Source organism: Carassius gibelio, chromosome A9 (assembly GCF_023724105.1).
Source record: "Carassius gibelio isolate Cgi1373 ecotype wild population from Czech Republic chromosome A9, carGib1.2-hapl.c, whole genome shotgun sequence".
NCBI lineage: Eukaryota > Metazoa > Chordata > Actinopteri > Cypriniformes > Cyprinidae > Carassius > Carassius gibelio.
In genome coordinates this window covers 12,595,207-12,621,800 of record NC_068379.1, presented here as the reverse complement: position 1 = coordinate 12,621,800, position 26,594 = coordinate 12,595,207, and the positions used below count along the sequence as shown (strand labels likewise).

General features: G+C 40.5%; 2 protein-coding genes across 4 annotated transcripts in view; both read left to right on the top strand.

The window, feature by feature from the left end:
* The window catches only part of LOC128019643 (bone morphogenetic protein receptor type-2), a 67,427-nt gene extending 58,475 nt beyond the window's left edge, over window positions 1-8,952 (top strand). For all 3 annotated transcript variants that reach the window (XM_052605736.1, XM_052605735.1, XM_052605737.1), the window contains exons 9-13: window positions 178-325; window positions 1,545-1,681; window positions 2,172-2,344; window positions 2,836-4,148; window positions 5,703-8,952. In XM_052605736.1, the coding sequence (XP_052461696.1) occupies window positions 178-325; window positions 1,545-1,681; window positions 2,172-2,344; window positions 2,836-4,148; window positions 5,703-5,995 (2,064 nt within the window). In that variant the 3' untranslated portion in view covers window positions 5,996-8,952. The remainder of the gene's footprint in view (window positions 1-177; window positions 326-1,544; window positions 1,682-2,171; window positions 2,345-2,835; window positions 4,149-5,702) is intronic.
* A 645-nt stretch (window positions 8,953-9,597) lies between these two features.
* Window positions 9,598-26,594, top strand: part of LOC128019645 (protein FAM117B) — a 37,989-nt gene continuing 20,992 nt past the window's right edge. Inside the window, exons 1-2 of the mRNA XM_052605741.1 lie at window positions 9,598-10,528; window positions 16,397-16,551. Of these exons, the coding sequence (XP_052461701.1) occupies window positions 9,874-10,528; window positions 16,397-16,551 (810 nt within the window). The 5' untranslated portion in view covers window positions 9,598-9,873. The remainder of the gene's footprint in view (window positions 10,529-16,396; window positions 16,552-26,594) is intronic.

Sequence of the window (26,594 nt, the reverse complement as noted above, 5' to 3'; positions counted from 1 at the left end):
CCCATAAGCGCTTGCTTGACTGGAATATTAAAACAACTTGAAGCTGCTGAAATGATTTTTTCTAGGACACATCACTCAGTAATGGTCTTGTTGGTAGTTGGAGGTGTCCAGAATTGTGGATCCAGACTCCCCATAAGAGCACGTTTTCCCTCACACCCGTACTGCTCTGTTGTCTAGGTGGGCACAATCCGCTACATGGCGCCAGAAGTCCTGGAGGGAGCGGTGAACCTCAGGGACTGCGAGTCGGCTCTGAAACAGGTGGACATGTATGCCATTGGTCTCATCTACTGGGAGACCTTCATGAGATGCACTGACCTTTTTCCAGGTGAGGACCACAGCGAGGATGTAGATTCACTGCTGGCTCAGCAGAACTGGCTTTAGCATGTAACATCAGCTAGATTCAGTGGTGTTAAAACTGGCTTAATGTACACTGCCAAAATCATTGTCTTAATCACTATTGCTTTGTAAATGAGAAAGTCTGAAAAAGATACGAAGGCAAGATGTCTTTTTTTATTAAAAAATAATAATATATTTTAAAATGCTAATATTAAAAAATATATATATATATTTGTAGTGTTTTGACTTGTTTTAAGCATACAATACAGTGTATATATAACAAATCAATATTTGTATAACTGTTTACATTTATACTGTGTATGTGTGTGTGTATATATATATATCATATATATACATATATATATTTTTGTGTATATATATAGTCATATATATACACAAACACACACACACACACACACACACACACACACACACACACACACACACATATATATATATAATAAGTTTTCAATTTAAAAATATTTAAAGAATTCATTCATTATTTTATAAATGACAGCTTCACATTGTCAATGTTGACAAGTTTCCATGTTATAAGCAGTAAAATCCATGGCTATGTTTGCATTAAACTGTTTGAATGCATGACAAAGAGGCAAAATCCACCTAAAAGGAATTGCCTTCACCCCATTATTACATGAAAGGTGCAATATATATACCTTTTATAGCACAAAGTGATTGCACTCCCCACACGGATACTTCTGGATTATGCATACTAGTGGGAATATTGCTCACAGCAGGAAGTCTGACGTTTGAAGTCTTGATACTTGAGTCTTGACTCTTTTCATTATTTTACAAAATAAGTACTTTGATGATGGTAGCAGAGATGCTTTGGGGGTTGCGATGAATTTAGCAATGAAACTTCTGTAAGAGAGTGTAACAGCTTTCTAAAATCCTCTCAGAGAAGTTGTTTCTCATTTCATCCCTGTCAAAATAATAGTCATAGTATATTAGACATGGACACCTTGTTGAGCATCCTGGCCCATCCCTAGCCTCAACCATTAGACACCACACCGCCCCTTATGTTCATAACCACTAGGCTACACCACTGGCTTGCAACAGACTTCGTTCTGTCCTGCTCATTTTGTTCATGAAATATGAGTGTGCCTCTTCTCATTGAGTATTTTTCAGTACATTTTAGTGCAAGTGTATGGAGGACTCCACTGACTGACTTTCCTTTGTTTTTTTTCAAGGGGAGGCAGTGCCAGATTACCAGATGGCCTTCCAGGCCGAGGCAGGGAACCACCCCTCCTTTGAGGACATGCAGGTTCTGGTGTCCAGAGAGAAACAGAGACCCAAGTTCCCAGAAGCCTGGAAGGAGAACAGCCTGGTGACTGACTTATACAATCTCACTGTGTTCTTGTCACAGATTATTGCTGCAAGATCAGCTGAAGCTCTTTCCCTGCTCTATATTTACTTCAGTTAATACAGTTCCTTTTGTTGTTCTGTTATCTAAATCATATACATAGTGGAACAACATGGAAGACTTTTTATATTTAGTGCATTTTCACTCCCTGTTGAAAAAGACCATGAATTCGGACCCGGTTGATACCGGCCAATCTGTTGACCGCTGTTGAACATAAAGTTTATTGGTTAGGCTACTTAACCATCCTGTTCGAGACATCACCACATCAGCACACAATACTGTATAGGCTGATCTTTTCAGTACAGTGTGTTAACAGCATAATCTCAAGTGATTCGGACATGATGAAATCAAACATGATGAGCACGTAACAATGTAATGGCAGCCACCCACAAGCATAACGCCAGCAAATCTATTGTCTATCTGTTATTGACACATCGACTCTCCTCTCTCCCAGGCCGTGCGCTCTCTCAAGGAGACTATGGAGGATTGCTGGGATCAGGACGCAGAGGCTCGTCTGACAGCGCAGTGTGCAGAAGAGCGCATGGCAGAACTGCTGCTGATCTGGGAAAGAAACAAACCCGTCAGCCCCACCATCAATCCCATGAGCACAGCACTGCAGAACGAGAGGTCTGACCACACCTCACACGCTCTCACAGCTACTCGTGAATAAATCAGGGGGCCGTGGCTTATTACACACGTAATTGTCCTTGACTGGGATTATTGTAATTTGATTTTTTTGGCATGCTCTCTGCCTTTCCTAAATAATGCAAATGAGCTGTAAGCTTTTTATCATTGAACATTTGTCTGAGGTCTTACATATTTCACTGAATTAGTTATACTGAAACATAATGTATTACTCACAGCAGAATCTTTAAGCTAATAAATGCAAAGTATAAAAAAAAAAAGATATGTAGCTAGGTATAATAAGTGGGAAAAATCATCCAGCACATATAACAACATAGATCCTCTCAAGGTCATCTTTGATTGGCTCCTGATCACCCTGTCAGGGTTTATTTTGCCATAATGACCTGCACATTATACTGTATTTACAGCACCTTTAATTAAATGGACCATCTGTTTTCCATTTTGACCCCTGTTCTCTCTCTGTGTTCTTGTAGGAATCTCACGCACAGTCGCAGGGCTCCCAAGATGGGCCCTTATCCAGATTACTCTTCATCCTCTTACATCGAGGATCATGAAGGCATGGTGAAGAACCTCCCAGGTGACGTCTCCACGTCTGGCACGTCCTCTGTGGGTGGCCTGGGTGTGAGCGGCATCAGTGGTGGTGTGGCGGTGGCGGGAGAGAAGAACAGAAACTCTATCAACTATGAGAGACAGCAGGCTCAGGCCCAAGCTCGGCTGCCCAGTCCAGAGACCAGCGGCACGAGTCTGTCGGCCACAACCACTACAACAGGCCTCACGCCCAGCACTATCATGACCACCATCTCTGAATCAGGCCACTCGGAGGAGGCCGGAGCCGGAGGAAGCGTACCAGTGTGCCTTCAGCTCACAGAAGAGGACCTGGAGACCACCAAACTGGACCCCAAGGAGGTGGACAAGAACCTGAAAGAAAGCTCTGATGAGAACCTGATGGAGCATTCGCAGAAGCAGTTCAGCGCTCCTGACCCGCTCAGCTCGGGCAGCTCCAGCCTCTTGTTCCCGCTGATCAAACTCGCCGCAGAAGTCACTGGTGGATCAGGAACTGGCATCCAGGCCGATTTCGGAATGGGCGGCAGTGGAATGGGCGACACTCCTACAGCCATGTTCCCTCTTCCCAAACAGCAGAATCTCCCCAAGCGGCCCACCAGCTTGCCTCTCAACTCCAAAAACTCTGGCAGGGAGTCCTCGTCGTCACGGTTAAAGTTTGGCAAGCACAAGTGCAACCTGAAGCAGGTGGAGACGGGCGTAGCCAAGATGAACACCGTAGTGACAGCCGAGCCACACTTGGTCACTGTCACTAACAACGGACCCAGTGTCCGTAACGGCGCTGGAGTTGTGGTTGTTAATGGATATGGTGGGGGAAGTGGGGCCGGCTCCTCTGATGCGTTTGGGAACACGAACCCAGCCGGGCCACAGGGTGACGGCGGTGCCCCTCTGCTCCAGAGCCAGCTAAGCGGAGAAGACAGCCGTCTCAACATCAACTCCAGTCCTGACGAACACGAGCCCCTGTTGAGGAGAGAGCAGCCGGCGGCGCGCGATCACTCCGGCCGCACCAACTCCAATAACAACAACAGCAACAACATCCACACAACCGCCGCTGCCACGATTCATACCTTAGTTCCTGTAGACGCCCAGATGACATTAACCAACTCTCCAGGGAAGCCAGACGGAAGGGACGATGGCGTTCCTCTGAGACAGCATAAGCCCAGCAGACCGGAGCGGCCAAACTCACTGGACCTGTCAGCAACTTCCCAGGATTCTTCTCTTCTGGGTAAGACCTGTTTTAGTTTGGACCTGAAGTCACTAGGTTTTGGAATGCCTGAAATGCCTCTTGCCTAGATAGCATTTGAAGGTATCATAGGTGCTCTCCAACGCAAACGCTGTTCCAAAATAGTGCTAACAACAACAAAAAGGTTGCTTTTGTTCTGCAAGGATGCATTAAATTGATCAAAAGTGATAGTAACAGTCTTAGGGGCCGTTCACATATCGCACCTAAAAACGTGTGGAAAACGCTAGGCGCGTCGCTTTCTCCTTCTTTCCAAAGCGCTCGGGCAGAAGCGCTCCTGAAGCATCTGCCTTTGCTAAGCAACCATGACGTGCTCTCTCCATGAAGATGCGGAAATTTCAGCAAAGGATAAATGGATTTGCAGCACAAAAAATCGCCCTCAGTAGCTCTGCTACTAAATTTATTTCAAAATGGCAATCCATATACAGCTATGAACAGCTGTTCCTTCATCTTGGCTGAGTTTTCAATGTTCTTACGGGAAAGGATGAAGCTGATTGGTTAGTTCTTGTCACATGACCCGCGGTGCGCTTGCAGCATTCTGAAAAGTTGAGATGTTTTTAACTCGATGCGGCGGGAACACGCCTGCAAAAAACGGGCGCGGCGCATCCGCGACGCTTCCATTATGAGTGCGCATGCCGCGCGCCTACATTGGAAATAATGAACTTGCACGCGCAAAAGACGCGATGTGAACGGCCCCTTACTGATCCTAAGATTACAATGTGTTCGTGTAATCCTGTTGTTCGTGTAAATTAAAGCAGAAGATGTTCATTTGAACGATCAGTGATATTGTGCAAGTTTACTTTTATATTTGCTGAATTATATGAATTATACAGTATGTATTGTAGATTATTTGGGCTTTGATGGGGTGTTATTTTAGGAGCAGGGTAGAGGAGCCAGTGTGCGTGTCAGTCTGGCTGCAAACAATAACCACCCGAAAGAAGACGCCAGTCTGAGTTTTTCCATCTGAGCTCACTATATCCTGCTTTGCCCAGATAAATCAAGAGCACACCTCCTCAAAAGCTAAACGTTTCGTAGAAAAGAGGATGAGTGGCTAGTCATACTTTCTCTCTCGCTCTCCTACCCTTTGAGGTGGAGTGTTTAGATGTTGAGAAGGAAGGAAATTCCACTGGATTGATAAGAATCCAGAAAACATTCGGCCTCAGTTGGCAGCGGCGAAAAAAAAGAGTGATGCTGACAGACAGATGTGAGCGTGAAGACGCATCCGCCGCTGTTAACTGAAACAACAGTACACGCTAAACAGAAAGTCGCACTGCCCACGTGTTTACATTCCGCACGCGGACTCGAGCAGAGACATGAACTGCCCGATGATTTAGACTCGAGCGCGTACAGTGAGAGAGTAAGTGTGGGAAAGGTCAAACACAAATTTGAGTGTGCTGAAATACTACTCTATAGCGCTTCACTAGACGGGATGTTTGGAGCAACTGCTAGAATTCCCAATAGACATATTGCATCACACAACTGTTTTTCATTTTCATATCAAGGATGTTTGTTTAAATGTGACTTCCTTTTCTGTTTTAGAAGAGGTCTTGTCACAAGAGGGAAAAGCCGGATCGGCCGAGAAGATTAAGAAGCGTGTGAAGACACCTTATTCTTTGAAAAGATGGCGTCCTTCTACATGGGTCGTCTCTACAGAAACGCTGGACGGAGAGGTGAATAACAACGGGCACGGCCTGAAGATGGGCACGGGAGACACTGGAGGCAGTCACCCAGGTTCTGGCCAATCAAAATCCAGCATCGCTGTGTTCCTGGTCAGTGGTGGAACTGCGACCGCCGCTCTAACCTCCGACCCGCCAGATATGACCAGCCTGTGAACTCGCATCTCCGCTTTTCCTCTGAGGACGAGCCCAAATCAGACTTTGAACACAGGAGGGGTTTGTCTATGCTGACCAGCTGATGACCGAAAAGAGACTTTTTGGAAAGCAGACTCTTGACGGGACGTAATTTGGCGAGCACTTAACTTTGTCGAACTTATCCAACTTGTTTTGAAGAAATCGCTTTAAACCGAACCCAGCTATGCAGCAACATTGGCATAAAATGCTTCCATTTGTTTTTGTCGTTTCTTCTTCAATCAAGTATGATTCTTGTATGCCTGTTCTTTCATTTGTTGCACTTTTCTTTTGTAAGTAATCTTAACCACAGATCCTCCGACCATGTTAAAGACTGGTCTTAAAACGTAAAGACGTAAACGACAATGTGTTGATTTAACAATCATAGTAGATTGGGGCGAAATTGAAATCATGTCCATCTAAAAAAGGCACCCAAGCAGTGGTCTCTAAGACAGGGTTGACTGCATCTCAATTACCTTTTAACCCACCATACATTCATGTTTTATATTTGTTGTACGTATCTGTGTACTCAGATTTTTTTGTATCATATTTTGAAATGTGCAATAGACATTAGCTTGGAGGTGCTCCATAAGACAATGTAACTTTGCTCTGTTTATCGCCGCTTCTGTTTGTTTCTCGTCTTTAGTTTAATGTCTTGAAAGGCTGCACTTAGCAGTGGCAATCCTGTGTCCATTTGGCCAGCCCGACTGCATTTGAGAAACATCGTACAAATGACAATCTTACACCTTTTCACCAGTCCCATTACTCTTGAAAAGGGAGGTAAATAGAAAATCTTGGGGTGTTCATAACAGACAACTTCTCACAAACTTCGACGAGACAGTATGTTTTTTTTTTTTCTGTTACAGTACAAGTCAAGCATCAGCCTGGACTGTTTGCTGGAAATCATGCTTTCTGAAGACACTGAATATTCAAGTCCCTCTCTGCACATGCTCAGTGCAGTTTTACCTCTGTGAGAGTGTTTGTAAATGTGTGTGTGTGTGTATGGGTCTGTTTCTGCTTCACGGAGCTGCTTGGATCACAGCTGAAAAGGCATCAGTCAAACAAGACTTTTCACTTCCCATCTCTGCCAGGACAATGGACGTTTGCTTGGTGTCCTTCAGAAACCGAACATGCACGTACATACGACCTGAACAAAATATATACTGTATGTACAGACTGAAGCTCACAGCTACTTTAGTTCGGTTTTAGCCTTTGTTAAAGATAAGCTGACATGATTAGTGCACATTACGAAATCATGATTTTATCCATATTAGCTGTTTCTGAAGTTATTTTTTGTTCTTTTTTTTATTTATGTAGTATCCAGGGCCATCTTCATTCTCTGGGTTTATTATTCTTATGAAATCGAATCGAGAAGTTGTGTATAATCATGTAAAATTATCTTATTTCAATGATACTTTCAGTCAAATACATCAAAAATGCATGTGGTTTCACCCTTCTTTTGCAAGTGAATCATATACAGTCGAGGAGAGATTGAGCTTTTTTTTTGGTGCCACTAGAAATACAGTTGTAAAAGTACAGCATCCTCATTTTGAAATCATCTATGAGAGCAGATGATCTTTGTACCAGCCATAACATGGGCCTTGTGTTTTATCCTAACTGCTGCCTTTTGTAGAAAATAATGGGCATGAGCCATTCAAATAATGACATGGTGATTAGGAAAATTCCCTCATATAGCAAGACCCGGCTTCCCTTCCCAAGAAAGCAGATGTTTGATCAAAGAGCACTTACCGTGCTGTATGCATTTTCAATAATGAGTGTGGGGTTTTAAACCATGATTTGGCACAAGCCAGTATTATCTTTGGACTTTGTCCAGTGCAGAGAGGGGAACTTTCAAAAAGTCATCTGATATGTCACTTCCATTGGCTTTTTCTATCGGAAAACAAGAAAATGCAGTCCAGTTTACTTTCTCATGCCCTCTTTTCTTAACCAATCAGCGCTTCAGTCTGACTTTTGTATATGTTTGTAATATAGGCTAACCTCTGTAAATATTCAGTGCATTTATATGCACATTTACAGACTCTTCATCTGTTGCTTTGGGACCAAGAACAACTCTAAATCACTGTGAGATTTATCTGAAGATAAACACAGAAACGTTAGACTGTTTTCAGCTAGATACGTCAGTGTGAATGCTGGAGTCGAACAGAAGATTATGAACTGAAATAAGAAATAATAGCCTAATAAAAGACAAAACAAACCTCCAGTGCTCATTTAAATAAAATGAACCAACGTTTATGATTTAGACCAAAGCGTTTAAGCTTAAACGAGACATTGGAAGTGTATTTTGTTCAAGAGGACTGTCCATCTGCTACATGTTAATAACGCAAGATGTTTACACCAGAGCCTTTGTCCAGTTTTACAGCACACTGTTGAATACCAAATCATTTACAGATACTACATGCCTTGTTTATTCTTGAAGAAGTCAGACTTTTTTAATTCAGTCAAGTTGCAGGAATGCTTTAACTAAACCAAGTTGTACTCTTGAGTGTAAAATGAGTCCGTTACTGAATCCTACATCCATTGGAACTCATTATACTTGCAAAAACCAAACATGAAAATGACTAACAATGTGTCCCCTCGAACTTTGAGTATCAGCTGTATTTTGGGGTGCAAATGAGCCAACGAATGAAGGGTCTGTGTTGACAAGCTGCTTTTTTCTTTTTACTTTTGAGTTCATAACTGAAGCTGAAGTCTTTATTTGGCCCCTGCATAGATGGATGTTCCAAAAACATATATAAAAATAAAAAAGCAACTTACGTTTTCTATTACAGCTTGTAAAGTAAGCACTTTGAGAAAAAAGATCAAATGATAACTCATGCTTTTAGTCTATGCAGAACGTGTTTTAAAATGTCATTTAGAAAATAAAGCTTGCTGTACAACCCTGCATTATTCAGTTGATTAAAGATTATATTAATGAAAACCGGTTTATGGTGTTTACTTGTCATTTGTTTCCTCTTAACTACTAAAAAACTTAACATTTTTAGGATCGTTTAGAAACTTCTTGCACTGAAGTTTAATTTTATTAAGTGGCCACATGAGGGTGGTAAAGGCAACCACAAATTTCCATTCAGGTAACAGTGCAAATCATTCATTTAACTTTCCCGTGTGTGCGCATGCATTCATCTTTTGTATTAAATCTGGTGTCTAAACACACACAGATACATAACACGGTATTAGTGAGCATATGAGATTTACTTCTTTTAAAAATGACATTAACGAGAGTTTAGTGTAATTTCAAAAACTGACTGTATCGAATATAGTAGTTTTATGTGTACTATTGCATGTTTTACGTATTTCGCCACACGAAGGATTGAAAGAAATCTTTCAGAAGCAACCTGGAATGAAATGGCTATGGTCACATTATCCAATTAAAAAGTGCACATGAAAATGTGTCCGGTCATTTATTAAACTCCTTTTAGTCCCTGAAAACTTAACATATGGTCACACATATGATGGAATAAATCCTGTACAATTTCTGAATATATTATAATTATCATCTTCTTTGCGAAACGGTTCTTTATAATAACACTGCGTGCATTATAAATACACTTTACGGAATCAAAGAATCCACTTCCTAGCCAATCAGAAGTTGAAAGGGGTGAGCGAACAGCCAATCAGAGTGGAGGAGGCAGAGCTCTGGCTCGAGCTCGCTGTGCGTGGCTCTGACTCTCGCTCAGTTTACTTGAGTTCGCGATTGTAACGGCTCCACTGCGCGAGCCCGAGAGCAGAAAACAGACTTTACATGGAGTGACATGGGCACCAAAGAGCGTTAACCACCTCAGACTGCCTTAAACGTACGTTCTAAGTGTTTTTGTTGAGTTTTGTGTCATTTCCTGGCGACCAGAATGTCTCAAAGAGTTCGCAAAAACGGATCTCCGACGTCTAACTGCAGCGGAGTGACCGCGGGAAGCCCGAGCGGACCCCCGGGGATCAGCGCCGCTGGAGGGGGTTTACTGGGTCGCCTGCTGCCCATGAAAGCCACGGTTCCCTTCCAGCTGAAAACGCAGACACAGCACCCTCTACAGGCACGGACAGTCCTCTCCTCCGGTAACGGTAAATGCCACAGCAGCGGAACCCGCAGCCGGAGCCCCACGCGATCCCTTTCCTCCAGTGCCTCAAACGTTTCTGCAGCCACGTCCACTTCCTCTGCGACGTGCTCACAGTTCATCACAGCCACAGCCTCAACTTCTTCATCATCATCACCCTCCTCATCCAGAACTAACGTTAGCCCCATTATCGCTGGCCACGCGTCAAACCCCAGAGCCTCCCACGCGCAGGTACCTGTGCCATCCTCGTCATCACCCTACACAGGTGTGCACCTGAGCCCCCAGTGCTGCAGCTCGGACACTTCAACCCTTAACGTTACCTCTCATCTATCAGCCTCTCCGTCTTCACCCTCGTCCCTGTGGTCTTGCGGTCTCAGGTCCAAACCCCTCCAGACCCTCGAACATGACAGACTGTCTCCAGAGAGGCTCAGTCCCAGCTCACCTGTCTGCGCAGGTAAATCTACAGTGTAAAGGGGTTGATTTGATAGGAGGCCAGACCTGATGGGCCTGATGTGTTTATTTGACATCACTGTGGTAACTTGTAAACACACATACAGTTCATGTGGTTTGTGGGTGTTACATCCGCTTTCTGAAAGTGTCGTAGTAGAACGGTTGACTGGGTTAATAACCTAATAATGTCATAACTGTAATATTGTGTAATTTAAGATGCAATACATGACCACAAGGCTCATTGCATTGCAACTAATTGCATTAAAATGTTTAATGTCATATGGATAAGAAAAGGAACCTGTTTCACTAGGACCCCCTCCCCCCATATAGTCTTAAATGTAAGAAAATAAAATTAAAATTAATTCAGTGACATTATTTTAAATACATAACAATAAAAATATCTGATTCAGTAATTTTAATTCATTCTTCATAATTCCTTTTATATATACATTTTTTATCCCCTAAAATTAATTATATTTAATGCTTCATATTTAATTTAATTAAATAAATAAATTACAGAAACATTAAAATATTTAATAATTAAATATTTAACACATATAATTGAATATAGATTTTTTTTATAATTATTCCTTTATAGTTGTATTAAAATAATCTGTGTTTAAAATAAATAAAAATTACATAAATCCTTTTATTCATCCTATATAACACAACTGTACATACAAATGTTGTATATATCTTATATAATATGTTTGTGTGTGTGTGTAGTTTATTCACGTCTTATTTTTTATTATCTCATTGTTCTCTCCGTGTACTGGAAGCTTCTGTCACCAGAACAAATTCTTAGTTTTTGCAGACATACTTGGCAATAAAGCTCTTTCTGATTCTGATTCTATGGCCCCCTTTGAAGTTTTCTAAGGCCCCCTAATTTGCCCCAGACCCCTGTTTAAGAACCCCTGAATTAGAATACCTATTGGTTGCTGGGGGCACATGATCAATTGTGAATATAACACTTTATATTAACTATTAACAAACTGCAATTAACAAACAGTATGGGTGCATGTATAGACCAGTCAACTAAATAAGTTTCTTATGAGCTAAAGGTTCATTTGTTAACACATATAAAGCTAAAGCCAGTTAATGAAGGAAAGCAGCCAGTACATGTCCAGCATACGTAGAAACTTCACAAAGCATCCCAGGATGCACCTCATGAAGCTGGTAGAATCCAGGTGTATGTTGGCTTCATTAAATAAGCTAAAATGCAAAAGAGTTTTGGTTTTATTTAATTGCATGTGTTTGTCTTTCTATACTTCACAGTTTTTATGACTATGTACTAGTATTCAAAACTGTGGAAGAGGTGATAATGGATAGGTGTCTGCAAATGTTTGACAATATGCAGCCTATACCTGAAGCTTCGGTCTATTTGAATTCTCTCTGATGCACTGTATAGCTAACTAGCGATATGTTAAGCATTATATCAGGTAACGGGAATCTTTGGTGTTTGCTGCAGAGTATAATGTCTCATTCATAAAATAGCTTGTGGGGAGCCATGCTGAGAGAGGGCCAGTCTGGCCGCTGTTGTTTGAGGTGCCGCTTCAGAGGCTTTTCTCTGCTGCTGACTGGTAAGAATGCAGATGTTTGGTGGCCAGTCGCTGGTTTGGCCCTTTGACTCTCAGAGGTTTATTTTGTGATCAGTTTGCCAGCAAGTGTTGCACTGCGTTTCGGTTACTGTAACTGTTTGAACTGGCATTGTGACCGGTACCACATGTTTTCAGAAAATGCAATTTCCGCACAAAGGAGGTTTAAGGGAACACATTTACACATTCTTTCTGCTTTTTATACTTGCATCGATTCCGTCAGTCAGGCCCAGAATCTGCTGCATTTTTAGGGCGTCTGACACACAAGGATTTGTTATTGATGCCAGCCCTATATATTGTAAAGTAATTGCTGGTTGAAATGTAAGCAGCCACTGATCATGAGGTTATCTGCCCCAAAAAAGACACAAAGTGGGAAAGGTAGTGGTTGTTGGGTTGGGAGTGTCATCCTTCGTGTCTTGGCCAAGACCCAGCACTCGTTAGTTTTAGTAAATTACCCATGATTCTCTTGGAGCCTCCTCAAACAGACTCTGTGGTCATGTGTATGTCTTAGTTATGTCCAATAATGACATGATCTGTCTGAACAAGAGGAAAATTGATCTTGGGTGCACATTTCAGTCCGGGTCAGAGACTCAATGCCTGTTGGAATGCCCTTGTGATTACTGCTTTTAGTCTCCTGAGCCATGCCTCCCCTTTTTGACTGTGTCCTACTGAAAACACTCCACTCTGGTATGTACAGTGATTTTCCAGATCACCAGACTTGCCTAAGATCCAATGAACATCGAAACAGACGAAGGGGACAGGAAAGAGATGGAGGAAATTGGGAAAAAATAATCGGATATATCTTGTCACGCCATGTGCAAAACTATATATTTTCACAACTCACTGTGCTAGTAACTAGTCAAGTTTGATTGAACAACTTGCCAAATTAATCGGACTTGGATAAGCTTCTGGTTCAGCTGACCTGACCTGATCAGGTGTTTTTCAGGATATGTTCACTTAGGACAAGAGATATTAAAATTCTGAGATACCATCATACCAGTAATACGATAATGATTTTCATGTAATGGCAAAAACAAATCATTACATTATTATTGGTAAATAATGTTTTTAAAGAGTAATTTTACCCACAAATGAAAATATTTTTTGTTAAACCGGAGAGATTCCTGCCCTCCATTGAAAGTCCATTTCACCAAAACTTGGATGCTTTAGAAAGTTTATATAGACATTGTAAAAGACGTTAGCACACTGAACACCACTCCTAAGAAGACTTGGATTACACAATTTAACTCGTATAGATTTCTTTTATGTTTTTATTAACTTTTTGAAGTGTAAAATGTTTTTTGTAATGGATTTTCAGTAGAGGGACAGAATCCTCTCAGCTGGATTAAAATATCTTCATTTGTGTTTTGAAGACATGAGGGTGAGTAAATGACGACACCACATTTTTTATGTGTTCCTCATCATTTCAGTTCATTGTTCTCAAGATTAAACCACAACATTGCTCACAAGCAGTGCGTCATTGCAGCAAAGCTGACATATGAAGATGTGTTTCTAAATAACTTTGCTTGCACTTTTGAAGATCTCCATGAGGATGTTGTTCTTTTGCTCTTGACTGGGGGCCTTTTTCAGGCAGGGATTGTACAGGCAAGCTTGGACGAGAATATTAGGAGTCAGGTCACTATTACACTCCTTTACTTCAGCTGCAGGCCTCTCCTGCTTGGGTTTGTCTGTTTACAGTAGAAATACAGTGAGTCTTTTGAAGATCGATATCCCTTTACTGGCTTATACAGGCTTTAATATGAGATGTGAGATTGCACGGGGCTGCACTGTTTGTGCTATAGTATTAAACAGCCATTTTCTAGCATAAAAACTGTTATAGTTGAGTTTTAGTCATTGCTAGCTGGTTGCTTGGGTGTTTTTGGTTGGATGGTTAAATCAAATGGAAGTCTTCTGTGTAGTTTTTATGTGATCGTGAAGCTTTGTTTGTTAATTCATTGGAAGATGAAGTGTTTGAGGTCAAGGGTGCTTTGGATCATAATCCTGCGGGTTGAGATGTTTCTGGTTATCTGTACTGACTGAACTGTAGGCATATTCATGGAACTGTTGATGAATTGCTGTGACGTTATTATTGTTCTGGTCTAGTCACATCCAATCATTTAAGGAGACAAAAGTCAAGAGCACAGACTTCCCAAGGATGCGGCTCATGGGCCGCAGTGTGCATTATCAGCTTGTGTGGCGGATCTGCTGAGTGAGATGCAAGATAGACACAACACAAGAACCTGCTGTGCATAGACCGGGATGATAAGGGAATTCATTGCTCAGTAGTGCATCATAGCATCTCTCATATGAGCCTATCAGAGATGAGATAACATCCCCGTGTGATAGTCTGTCCTCTGTGCACCATGCTTGTTTGTGTGCATGCATGTATGTGTATGCAATTATGTAGTATTATTTACGCACACACAAACATATGCATGAAGTTTTGTCAGTCATTTAGTTGTAGATCAGTGCACAGTTAGGCCAGAAACAAACACTATGCAAGAATGCAAACACAGATGTGAATGTTTGGCCAGTGCATTGCAAGCGTGTGGTCCTGTTGTATGTACGTTACTGTGAAACCTAGGTACGCAAAGGCGTTCAGTGTCTATGCCAGTTAACCTAATTTGTTATTAAAAGAGATTGAATGATATATAAGATTTTATTTAATATTTTTTGATACATTTTTATTCAGCAAGGATGCATTGAATTGATTAAAAGCGACAGTAAAGACATTTGTAATGGTGCAGAAGATTTCTGATTCAAATTAATGCTGTTCTTTTGAACTTTTAAATTCAAAGAATCCTTAAAAAATGTATCGCATAAATAAAATATCTAACGTATCTGATACTTGAGCATAAAAATAATTTGTAGCAGTTGTAAAAGATCAATATTGATATATATTGCTAATTATTATTCAGGTAGCTGGAGATATACATCAAGAAAAAACTTAAGATTCTTTACACACTGGATGTTGACTGAAAACTTACTGTAGAAGACATCATCGTATGCTAATGTTCACTGGAGCGCCCCGTTGCAACACTGAGAATGTTGCGGATAGTCATTTTGCAATATGAATTGTGACACACATTTGCATTAATGTGTTCATTTGAGCTTAGGATAGCTAGAAGCTTTTCCATTCACATTGTATTGAGGGTTGTTTCCGGGCCTTGCACATGCACTTAAGTTCCTAGTGAGTGTAAGCATGCAATGTTGAGATTGCAACTTGAGCTATGTAGCCAATTCCTCTCTGTCTTCTCGCATGACTTCCCCCAAAATTCCTTACAGGTTCCTCCTGTTTAGATCCTCTCTCATGTTCTTAAATGTGTACAACACGCACAAAAAGTGTAATGCAAGATCCCTGTTCTGCTTTTGTCAGACTGGATTTTTCTGTAGTTTTGTCAGAAGATCCACCCAACAGTGAAGAGTTGTAGTTGTTTTATTACTGCGCCGATCGATCTCGTTCCCACTGGACTGTTGGAGGCAAACAAATTTAATTGTTCCCTTCTGATTTTGGTTCCCTGGATACAACACACACTCACACACAAAAAGACTGATGTCACCTATGTGGCAAAGGAGAATGGGACTTTCTTAAAAAAAAAAAAAATGTTCTGAAAGGCACATATGCTAAACTTCCTGTGTAAAATCCCTCGCAGATGTCATCTCTCAAGAGCTGTACAAAACAGCAAGCCACACTTTTTTTACAGCACGTCTGCACCATGTATTGTATAGTGTGAATTTACATAAAAAAGTAGTCTTTAAAAGACTCAGGCTGACAAGAGAAGGAGAGAAAGCCATCAATTGTGTGCTAGAATGAACAAATGAGAGAAAAAGAGAGCGGAGAGAATAGTGAAGGGGCAATTACTTGTAGAGACACACTAAATGTAGGTCAAGACACGAGGGCTGCTTCCTCCTCACCAGTCGAGCAGTTAATCAGCTTTAGTTTTATTAAAAGGGCTACTGGACACCAGACTAATCTGTTTCAATCTGCTGGGTTTTGGTATTCATCACCATCAGCCCGGCAGACATTTACACTCAAGCTGGTGTAATCTCACACACACACGGCCACGCGCTCGATGCACGTCTCTGAGCACTTACTCTGATGACGTATTGCATTCATAACATGCAGTCTCTAACGTATGTTCTTCTTCTGTTTCCTTCCCATCTGTTTTATTCTCCCTCACACATCTCGTTCATCCATCTTTTATTCGACCCCTGTCTCCCCTCCCCATCCTTCCTTCCCTTCTTTATCTCCTCTGTGTTTTCTGGCTGTCTTGCAGACAAGCACAGACTTCCTTTGGCAGGGTCTTGGTGTACCACCAGTAATAACGGTAGTATTCGCCGCACATCCTCTTTGGACACGCTCACGGCCCCTTACCTGTCTGGACACTGGCCCCGGGATGCCAACCATGCCCCTTGTGACAAATCCACCCAGGTGAGTTGCACCAGTTGCACACAAGCTGTTATTCCCCAGTTTAGCAACAGGTTGTACATTGTCCAACACCTCCCTTCAATCAGCCATTCAGTTCTCTCAGAAAACTTTCCACTCCAACCTCAAATATCTACTTGCATAGACGCATGTTTTGCAAACTACCAGCATGAATCACCTGAGAAACACTTGCTTTGTGCAAACACAAACTCATGAAACCACTACAGACATGTCTTTTGTGTGCACTCTGCACCCGTGAGGCACAGTGTCTCGTGTAGTTAGACGTTTTGAATGTCAGCAGATTCAACTGGCTTAAATAGGACAGACCATCTTAAATATGCACTACCGTTCAAAGGTTTGTGGTCATAATAGTTTTAGTTAGTCAGTCATTAAAGTTTCTTTTCTTCTAAAATTACTTTTATTAAGCAAGTATGCATTAAATTGATCAAAGGTGACGGTGAAGACATTTATAATTTTATTTTATAAAAAATGTGGGTTTCAAATAAAAGCTGTTCTTTTGAGTTTTTGGTTCATAAAGGAGATATTAATCAGCGCAACTGTTTTTAACATTCATAATAATAATAATAAGAGATGCTTTTTGAGCAGCATATCAGTATATAAGACTGATTTCTGAAGGGTCATGTGACACTGAAGACTGGCGCAATGATGCTGAAAATTCAGATTTGCATATCAAAGGAATAAATTATAATTTAAAATATATTCAGATACAAAACAATTCATTTAAATTTCACTTTTTTAGTTGCTAAATGTGTCAAAAGCAACAGTGTCTGACTGTTGTGGAACTGTAGTGCAGCACTGATTGCTAAAGAAAATACTCAACTGATCTGTCATATTTACTCACCCTCATGTCATTCTAAACCTTTGACTTTCTAGTTTCTGAAACCCACGTTTTTTTAATGCCTCAGTGAAAGTCATTAGGGGTCCGATGTTTTTGGCCAGAGCGAACTCTCATTGTACAGACAAAACGGTTCTTCAAATGATCTTCTTTTATGTTTTAGAGAACAAATAAAGTCATGCAGGCTTGAAACAACATGAGGGTGTGTAATTGATGACTGAATTTACATTTTGGGGTGAACGATCCCTTTAAGGCAAGATAAACGTAACACAGTGCTGGTCAAATAAACAAATATTACAATCAATCAGCCTGTGTTAAACTTGAGTCATAGTTTGCAAGTAGAATAATGCTGTAATTGCTCCAAAATAAATACAAACTTTATTAATGGATAGATGCAAAATAAACACCTCTCAAAACAAGCCACCATTCTTTTACCTCTGGTGTGGTGAGTGCGTAGGCCACACAGATGTGTTCTCACATGCACACTCTTGCCTTTATTTTTCAGAAGCTATTAACATCTATTACTCTTGGGGTTGTTTTTCCACAGGTCCAAACACAGACGTTAATTTAGCATTTTACAACTTTAACTACAAAATAAGAAAAGTAGAATGTAAAAGTTATTATACATGAGAAAAGATAGCCGAGAGAGAGAGAGAGAGAGAGAGAGTGAAAAGGAGGAAGCCTCTCCCTGTTTTGTTGAGAGATGAGAGGAAACTGCGGCATATTTCTGGTGAAGGCAGACCGTCCACCATCAAGCTGCATTCTTTCCTGAAGCTGCCTGTTTTTTTCCAGCTTATTATTTTTTTCCAGAAACACCACAGGGCCAGTATGTATCTGAACATTAAAACATTCGCATTGAAAGTTTTTCACATCAAAAAAAAAAAAGATTTTTCTTAATAATTAACTGCTATTTCGATAGATGAGTTATTGATTAGAGTTTGATTTAACGAATGAAGAGGCATATATTAAAGAAGAACTGGTTTCAGAGGCATGGTGTTTATTTGGATTACTCAAACCCAGTCCCCACGTCTCAAGAAAGAGCATGACAGGTTATACGCTGGTTCTCTAGGGTCTTCTCTACCCTCTTTCATGAAAGCCTGAGCTTATGTGCGAGTCAGTGTGTGTGTGTGTGTGTGTTTGCTCTGGAGATCCCAGACCTCCACCCAGCTCTTTTTCTCAGCAGTGTGCCTGTCTCACAATGAGTGCAAAGGGAACTTAGCGAGTTGGAGGCGAGTGTGGAATTTGGCCGACATTTGCAGAGCTTGCTCTTTTCTCCCTGGACCATCACGCCAAAATAACCAGATCTTGGATCTGTACGACGGTGTCAGTTGCCAGGGAGCCGAGCTCACACCTAGTGACCAAACAATAACACTGAATGAAGGCCTTTGCTCCTCTCCCTGAGAAATATGCAGCCACGCACACACATGAATGCACTCTGTGTGAATCTGTATACAGCAGCTATAACAGATTTATAGCCAATGCAGGGTCAGCAGTGTGCGGCACAAGTGTTGAAGCTGCTAGATCCAGTGCTGTAGGTTATGTTTCATGCTTTGTCAGACGCCCTGGGAAAGTCATGGGAGGGGAAACAGAGACGAGTTCTACATTAGCCTTCTGCCATGGCACATCATAATTACAATAATAAAGAAACCTGATCAGACACGCATGCTAAACTGTTCTCAAGAAGTCAGACCTAAAAACTTTCTAATTTAAGATACATGAGTGCTGAAATTACATCAGCTCACACCCTTGAGGAAGAGCTTGGATCGCTGAAATGAAATGGATTAAACATTTTTATTCTCATGGTTATGGACTGGCCCTCTGGGTGTCTGATGGTGAAAGGTTTTAAGCTTACAGGAGAAATGTGGCTCTACAGAGGCATTTGTGAGGAAATACATTGTGGTAGTGCTTGTTATTGCTTGTTGTTATTACTGTTTCTCATAGGCAGAGTTGAACAAACCCTTTGGTAGGTCACCTTTTGAGCTGCTAATAAGATTGATATCTCAAATAGTGTGACTTAGGGATAGAAATCATGAAGAATGTATTAATGCCGATACCTGTCTTTTCAAAGTAGTTATTTTTTTTCTTACATTTGTTTAAATAAAGTAATATTTCAAAAATAAACTATAGATTCCATTGCCAAATGGTGAGATTGTTTCTGTTAATAAATGCAAAACTTTTTTTTAAAGTCTTTAATAAGTAGTTACAATATTTAGCCTTAATGATATGTTAAATATCTATACTAAACAAAGAAATAATGTGAAAAGGAACTGACCATTTATGGATATGGTTGTCCATATTACTAGTATTTTACTTTTTTATGCCTTTGTGATCACCTGTGCTGCTTTTTAATCATTTTTCTATGCAAAAAAATGCACTAGGTGTACTGTATGTATTTGCCTTTTTTTTTTTTTTTGTTGGTACATTTTTAAGATGCCATGTCAAGTAAAAAGAAGCTCAGGTTTTGAAAACATTCCTCAAAACCCTGCATTATTTTCCATTCTTCTGCATTGTGCCTCACTTTTTTCAACTCAAGATTACAACATTCTGTGTGAACAGCCCCTATGCAGATGTACTCTGCAAGCCTTTGTGCTCAAATCTGATTTATTGTCTAGATCTAATTTCTTTTTAATGTTTGAAATCAGATTTGCGTGTGAAGTGTTTATGTTCCTGAACTGACCCACATGTGCAAAAAACAGCAACAAAGACACCACAAAGCATACCCTGTCATAGAGAATAGACATTGAAATCAGTGTTTACACATTCATTTATAAGCTGTTGTGCTGCGTAATGAAGTGAATTTGTGTGTGAAGCCAATAAAGAGTACACAGATGATGATGAGAACAAAGCTTTTGTAATTTTGGTAATATTATTTGAAGTTTTGCTTGTGTAGAGATGTCACCATAATACACTTCACTGACTACACCTGGCTGTCTTATATATTCACAGAGTGACCAAAGAGCTACCACTATGTGAAATCTTTGGTGTGCCTCCTGTCAGTGCAGAGTTGTGATAAATGTCAAACTAGAGTGACATAAGTTACAAATTTGACTGTTCAGATTGAGGTCGCATGTACCTGTATCTGATTATTACCACATATGGAAGTGGCCCAAATCAGAAACAAAAAACCCCCTTGGATTCCATGTGGCTGTGTGCTGTTCAAACAGTTATGGGGGAAAAAACTGGTCTGTCTGTCTGAGTTATATGAGCAAAAACTCAGATTTAGGCCACTTTTGCCTGCAATCTATACGTAGCCTAATTGATAAGATGTTACATTTGTCTTACAAGAAGATAAAACTGCCAGTAAATCCAACATACTTCCTTTGAAGGAGGGATTTTACTCATTTACAGAGTTCAGAATAGCATAGCGACTTGTGGGTGGGATCCTTTGACTAAACACACACACAAAACACCGTAGCAACATATCAACAACATCTTATCAATGCACTGGACACCCCCCAGAACATTTGCACAGGCAACCGCCACTAGCATTTCATGCAGAAAACTTGATGCCATGTCTACATGAGCATCCTTTCACGTTTAATGATGACCACTGGACTTACTGGACTTTGTTTTGTTTTGATATGAGTGAACCATCAGAGCGCTATCCATTCATGAAGATAAATATGTGCATGTGAATTCCTTTCCCCAGTGTGCAGAAAGAAGTTCACTTACATTAAGCAATCCCAGGGATTTTCTGACATGAGGAGTTTTCTTAGGCCAGAAAATACTAGTGTTAAATAGTGAAAATAAATAGTGTTGCCAGGGGGATTTCCATTTGTAAGGTTTACAACATTGTGTACCTGTGGAAGGAGAGCATTAACCTTTAACAAGGATCCGTGTTACTGCGGTCCATTCGTAGCCGTGCACACACTTGGCCAACACACCGCAGTGACCTTGCCAGATTTGTTACTTTTTAACAAGAAAGTTCTTTTTGTCATGAAAATCCCCTTCTGGACTAAGAGGCTAAAAATCGGAACTATTTTCCAACACTGGAGTTCAGTGTTCAGAAAGCCTGTTGTTAATTTGGCCCTCTCTCAGTAAACAGACCTTGTGTTCCAGTTCAGCTGAAAGAGAGGCAGGTGAATACCGAGTAACAGCCCGTCCAAGGGGAATTCACGACTTGTATTCCCCTCTGTATGTGAGCTCACAGGGTCACAGAAAAGCTTAGCTGGCAGATTATCCAGACAGTGCTCGCACCCTCCAGTGAGGACCTGAAACTGCCTTCTATCAGGATTCCTAAAATAGTTTTGGAAGTCTCTCACAACAGGTTTACATGCATGCCAGATCAAAAGAGTTTTCTTTAGTTTTCTCATAGTATACATTTAATTTTGATCGTTCTAAACCCCTCCTTTCCATGAGCCTACACTGCTCTGATTGGTTATATGTTCTAGTCTTTTGGTCTGCTGCGTACAGCATATGCTACAGTGTTTGAGGGTGGGTTAAGTTCTTAGTGAGCAGACAACATAGGCGGGAATTATCCAATAATTATAATAATAACAATAATAATCCTCTTTGCTTCGGGGTCCTGATCACCCTGTTGGGGGTTATTCTGCAATAACAACCGGCTGTATGTACATCATTCCTTACATGTTACCCAGTGATGTGTAGCCGTAATGTAAGTGAGGCTAAATTCCTGATTCGTTTCCTGATTCCTTATTCATGGAATTCCTGATTAATTTAGGTTGTTCAGAGAATTTCTTTTAATTCATAGTTTTTTATTTATTTATTGAGAGACAGTTTATTCATCATGTACTGTTGGCTTCACAACTTTGCAGATCATTTACATTCATAGCAGGTTTACCATGTTTTCGCACCAAAACCCGCCCAAATGCTACTGAAAACTAGATCAAATCTATACCCAAACGCATTTAGATGGGGGTTCCTCTGCAAAATTGCATTCTGGGTGTAAAAATACAAGTTTTTCGGCTGGGATTCTACAGAAAAATTCACATTTCAGGGGCTAAATATCACGTTTTTGGGGTTGCTCCAACCCATGCACATGAAAAACAACCTGCAGCAATGGTGTTAAAGGAACACTCCACTATTTTTGAAAATATACTTTTTCCCAACTCCCCTAGAGTTAAACATTTGAGTTTGACCATTTTTGAATCCATTCAGCCGATTTCCCTGTCTGGCAGTAGCACTTTTAGCTTAGCATATATCATTGAATCTGATCAGATCGCTAGCATCTCGCTCAAAAAGGACCAAAGAGTTTATGTATTTTTCCTATTTAAAACTTGACTCTTCTGTAATTTCATCGTGCACTAAAACGGACGGAAAATGAAAAGTAGTAATTTTCTTGGCTGATATGGCTAGGAACTAGACTCCTTTTTTTTTTTTTTTTTTTTGATTTTGAGCATGATTTCTTGTGGTGTTTTTCTATCTTAATGAAACTTGGTTTGATATTTCGTTTCTTCTGTAGTGGCTCATGTAAGGGTGACATAAGTGTCCAAATACAGATACTTCACTAGAGGCCATGTATGTCAACAGGCACTTAGGTTGGGTCCTCAGACTTGCAGCTTTAAGCAGGATATGCAAATACTATGATTTACATAGCGGAATTGGGGATTTCCCTTCCCCCACCCCCACCCCTTTTTTTTTTGATCTACTGTAAAGGTGTTGTGTATTTTTTTTTTTTTTTTTAATCTTTGTGTTCTTTTCACTTCCACCATTGTTTTGCATGTTATTTGCACTTTTTTTCATGGTCTACTAAACTTCAGTGACTTTGCTTATGAGTTTTCACTGGCTGACTGGGGTTACATCACACACCTAGGGCCTCCACTCAGGACCTGTGCTTCAAAGCGAGTCCAAACACAGCACCCCTCTGTTTATAAAGAGCCCTTTGTTTCTATGTTAATCTACTCTGAAGCATGGGCCCTACTGTAACTTCAACCCTCTCTCACACACAAACACACACACCTATCCCAAATGCAGCCTGATCTAGAAAACCACACTCATGCTTCCCTTAAAAATGTGCCTTAAAACAAACTTAAAAAAAAACTTTAAAATGTCACTGTTGTTGTTGTTGTTTTTTTTTTTTTCTGTCCAAATATCACACTTCGGTGCATGGTATTTTATCATATCATATCATATCATCATGATACCAGAACCATGGTAATACTTAACTCGTTAAAAAAAATACCTTTTAACTTTAGTAATTTAGGCCTTACTATTGGATTTTGACCAGAATACAAAATATTGGTACCATATCAGTTATTGTCAAATTCTGGATTTTTCTATACGTCATCTAATGCTCACTTTAAGTTAATCTTTAAAATACTTTTAATATAATAACACTGTTAAATGTGCTCTTTAGTTATTCTCAAAATATATTTTTAATACTGTATAATATAATGCTGTGATGACTAAATTGACCTGTAGCATTCAAAATGCGTGATTTATTATCATTGTTTGTTACTTAGACAGCAAAGTATACCATTCAGTAGCAGTTATTGGCCTTTTACATAAATATATGACGTCAGCTTCTTGTCCAGAATTTCAATGCCAGTGCTTACGTATGGTGCATTTTTGTAAGGGTTGCCTGCAGTGAGTAAGGGCTGTACTGATGTGTCTCCCTTCTGGGTGCAGAAAGAGAAAATTAATCATTGGGTCAAACCACACAGTCTTTGCATGCCAAATCCATGGCACAGACTTCTAAATTGAACTGACAGACTGCTTGTGTATCTGTAAACACGTGTCAAACTGAGTATCACACGGACTGTGTATGTCCTGGCAGGCCCGAGCAGACAGATGCTCCCCCTCCTCAGCAGAGGATCCCTCTGTGCAGCGTCCACAGCTGCTGAACAGAGCCGTGTTTGTGTGTAGCCAGCCTGCTCCGCTGGAAATCTTAAACTGCTGGGAAGGAGGAAGTGATCCTGGCAGTTGGCTGCAGCTCTGAGAGCGAGTCAGGAGCTGGGCGTCCCAGTCCTGTGCTCAACACAACAGAATCAGTCATGGAGCTGAACTGCTGTAGAGCAGCACAGCTGAAAGACGACACACACACACACTTGCAGCAGCATTCAGATGGACTGTTTGTTGTCTATCTTAAAGCAATCAATCAAGCAGTCAGGTTGAGCCTAAAATATTCTGGGATTGTAGGAGAGGCCATAAGCCTATACTAGAATCAGCTTTTGTGAGGCAATAAGAGAGATGCATGTTTGTGTCCATGACCCAGTTTACACTCAGTGGTGTTTTGGCTGACCACAAATGGTCAGCACTAAATATAAATGTAACCTAGTTTTAATGCAGTTATTTTATTTTGAATGTATTTATTTTTACACCTTTTATTTTCATTTATTTTTCATTTTAATTTATTTTGCTTATAGGATCAACTGAGGCAGATTTTCATATCAAATGTAAACAAGCCCATGTGATGCAGGGTAAACTGAATGCCACACCATTACAATCACCATCCACTTTAACACACATGGGAAAAGAGGAAGCCTGCAGAGAGCATGAAAGAGAGGAGGAGGTAGAAAAAGCAGAGGTGTACAAAGGGAGTAGGCGGGCGATGAAGAGGAGAAAAAAGAGATGAAGAAAAGAGGGATCAGACGGAGATGAGTGAGAGGAAACCAGCAGAACAATGGCGAGAGAAGGAGAAAAGCGCAATGGAACAAAGAAGCACATGCACGGATTAATTAAACAAAGAAAGAAAGGAATTTAGAGGAATAAATGTTGGGGAGGGGTACGAGAGGTACACCCGGGGACAGGAGCTTGTGGAGGTACACACGGCATGAAGTTAATTAAGAAGAGAAACTTTATCCTACTAGCTCATTCAACCACATCTTGCTTTCTCTCTCATTGTTTCTTTAGCTCTGTTCTTGTTGTCTCGACTTAAATATTTAAAATGTCTGAATTTGATCATGTCTGACATGATTCCATGAGTTCATACATAAAGTCAGCATGAAATCAAATCGACAGGTATTCTTTCCTGATTTTATTGTGCTAAAACAACTCGGGCCACCTCCTGAAACACCTTTCCTTTTTGACTGATGTCATCAGGGCCGCTGTTGTAATCAACAGGTGCCAGGGGAGTTTCAGAAGAGTTGTTTTTTCCTAATCTCCCTGTAAACCCTGCTATGTTATGTCAACTTTTCACAATCCATTCTGTTTGTATAGAATTAAATCCTGCCCTACTTTTTTGCCTCCTTGAATATCCAGTTTTACACTGAAATTCAGAAGACTTTTTTTCTGATGTATGTTGTTTTTTATTTTAAAAACAAAATGAACAGTTCTCATTCTGATGCAATTCCAAGTGAAACTGAATGTTTAACTGTAGATATGTTATGTAAGACGGGATTTAATTTTATCTATCAGATTGGATTGTTTAAAGTGGGGCGTGATATTCAAAGATTCAGAAGTGAAGAAAGTTATTCTTTTTTTGATGAAAGCAAACATTTAGCTCTTGCACTGGTGGATCATGCAAAAAGACCAGGAACATTTAGTAATAAAGACATTATGCTGTGTCAGAGGTTTAGCTTGGATCATACAGTGTATAAGCACTTGTGTGTGTGATATCAGCTGACGTTAAGTATTTGTTTGAAACGAGTATGAATCAGAACACGTCTTTTAAGTGTTGAGAGACAGAGCCTCCGGTGGTACAGAGAGGAGATTCGGCTGGTGTCCCTGCACATGTTTATCACCAACCAAAGGAAAGTTTGTCAATTTGTGTGTCTCCCTGATGAATGGACCTACTAATTAATGGTGTGTGAGAAGCTTGCATGAAAACAATGTTAAATATGGGTGAATTTTGACACCAGTAAGGATCAAAACAGGATTCTGGCTTTATCATGATGCACATCACACAATGTTCCCTTGTTAAAGTGATTTTGATTGGTTGAGTTTGGACCGCTAATGCCTTGGGCTGTTTCCAATGCCATAGATTAGATTTTTTTCTGTACACCATTTTACAGTTTTGGCTCATGCTTTTGAGTGATTGAGAGAGGCTGAGGCAATGAGATTACTTTTCCATAGCTCCTGAACATAAGAGCACTCCTCATCTGTGCCAGATATCTAAATAAGGCCATAGCTGTCCGGTAATAAATCTCCATACGGCGTTCTGAGTGAAAGTTTGTGAACTCGCTAGTACAGACACGTTGAGTGTATTGGGTGTAGAAAGATCTAGAGTTGTTTATGGTGTAAACCCACAGGTTTAATCTCTTGTGTCGTGCCGTTAACGGCTGCACTCACCCAG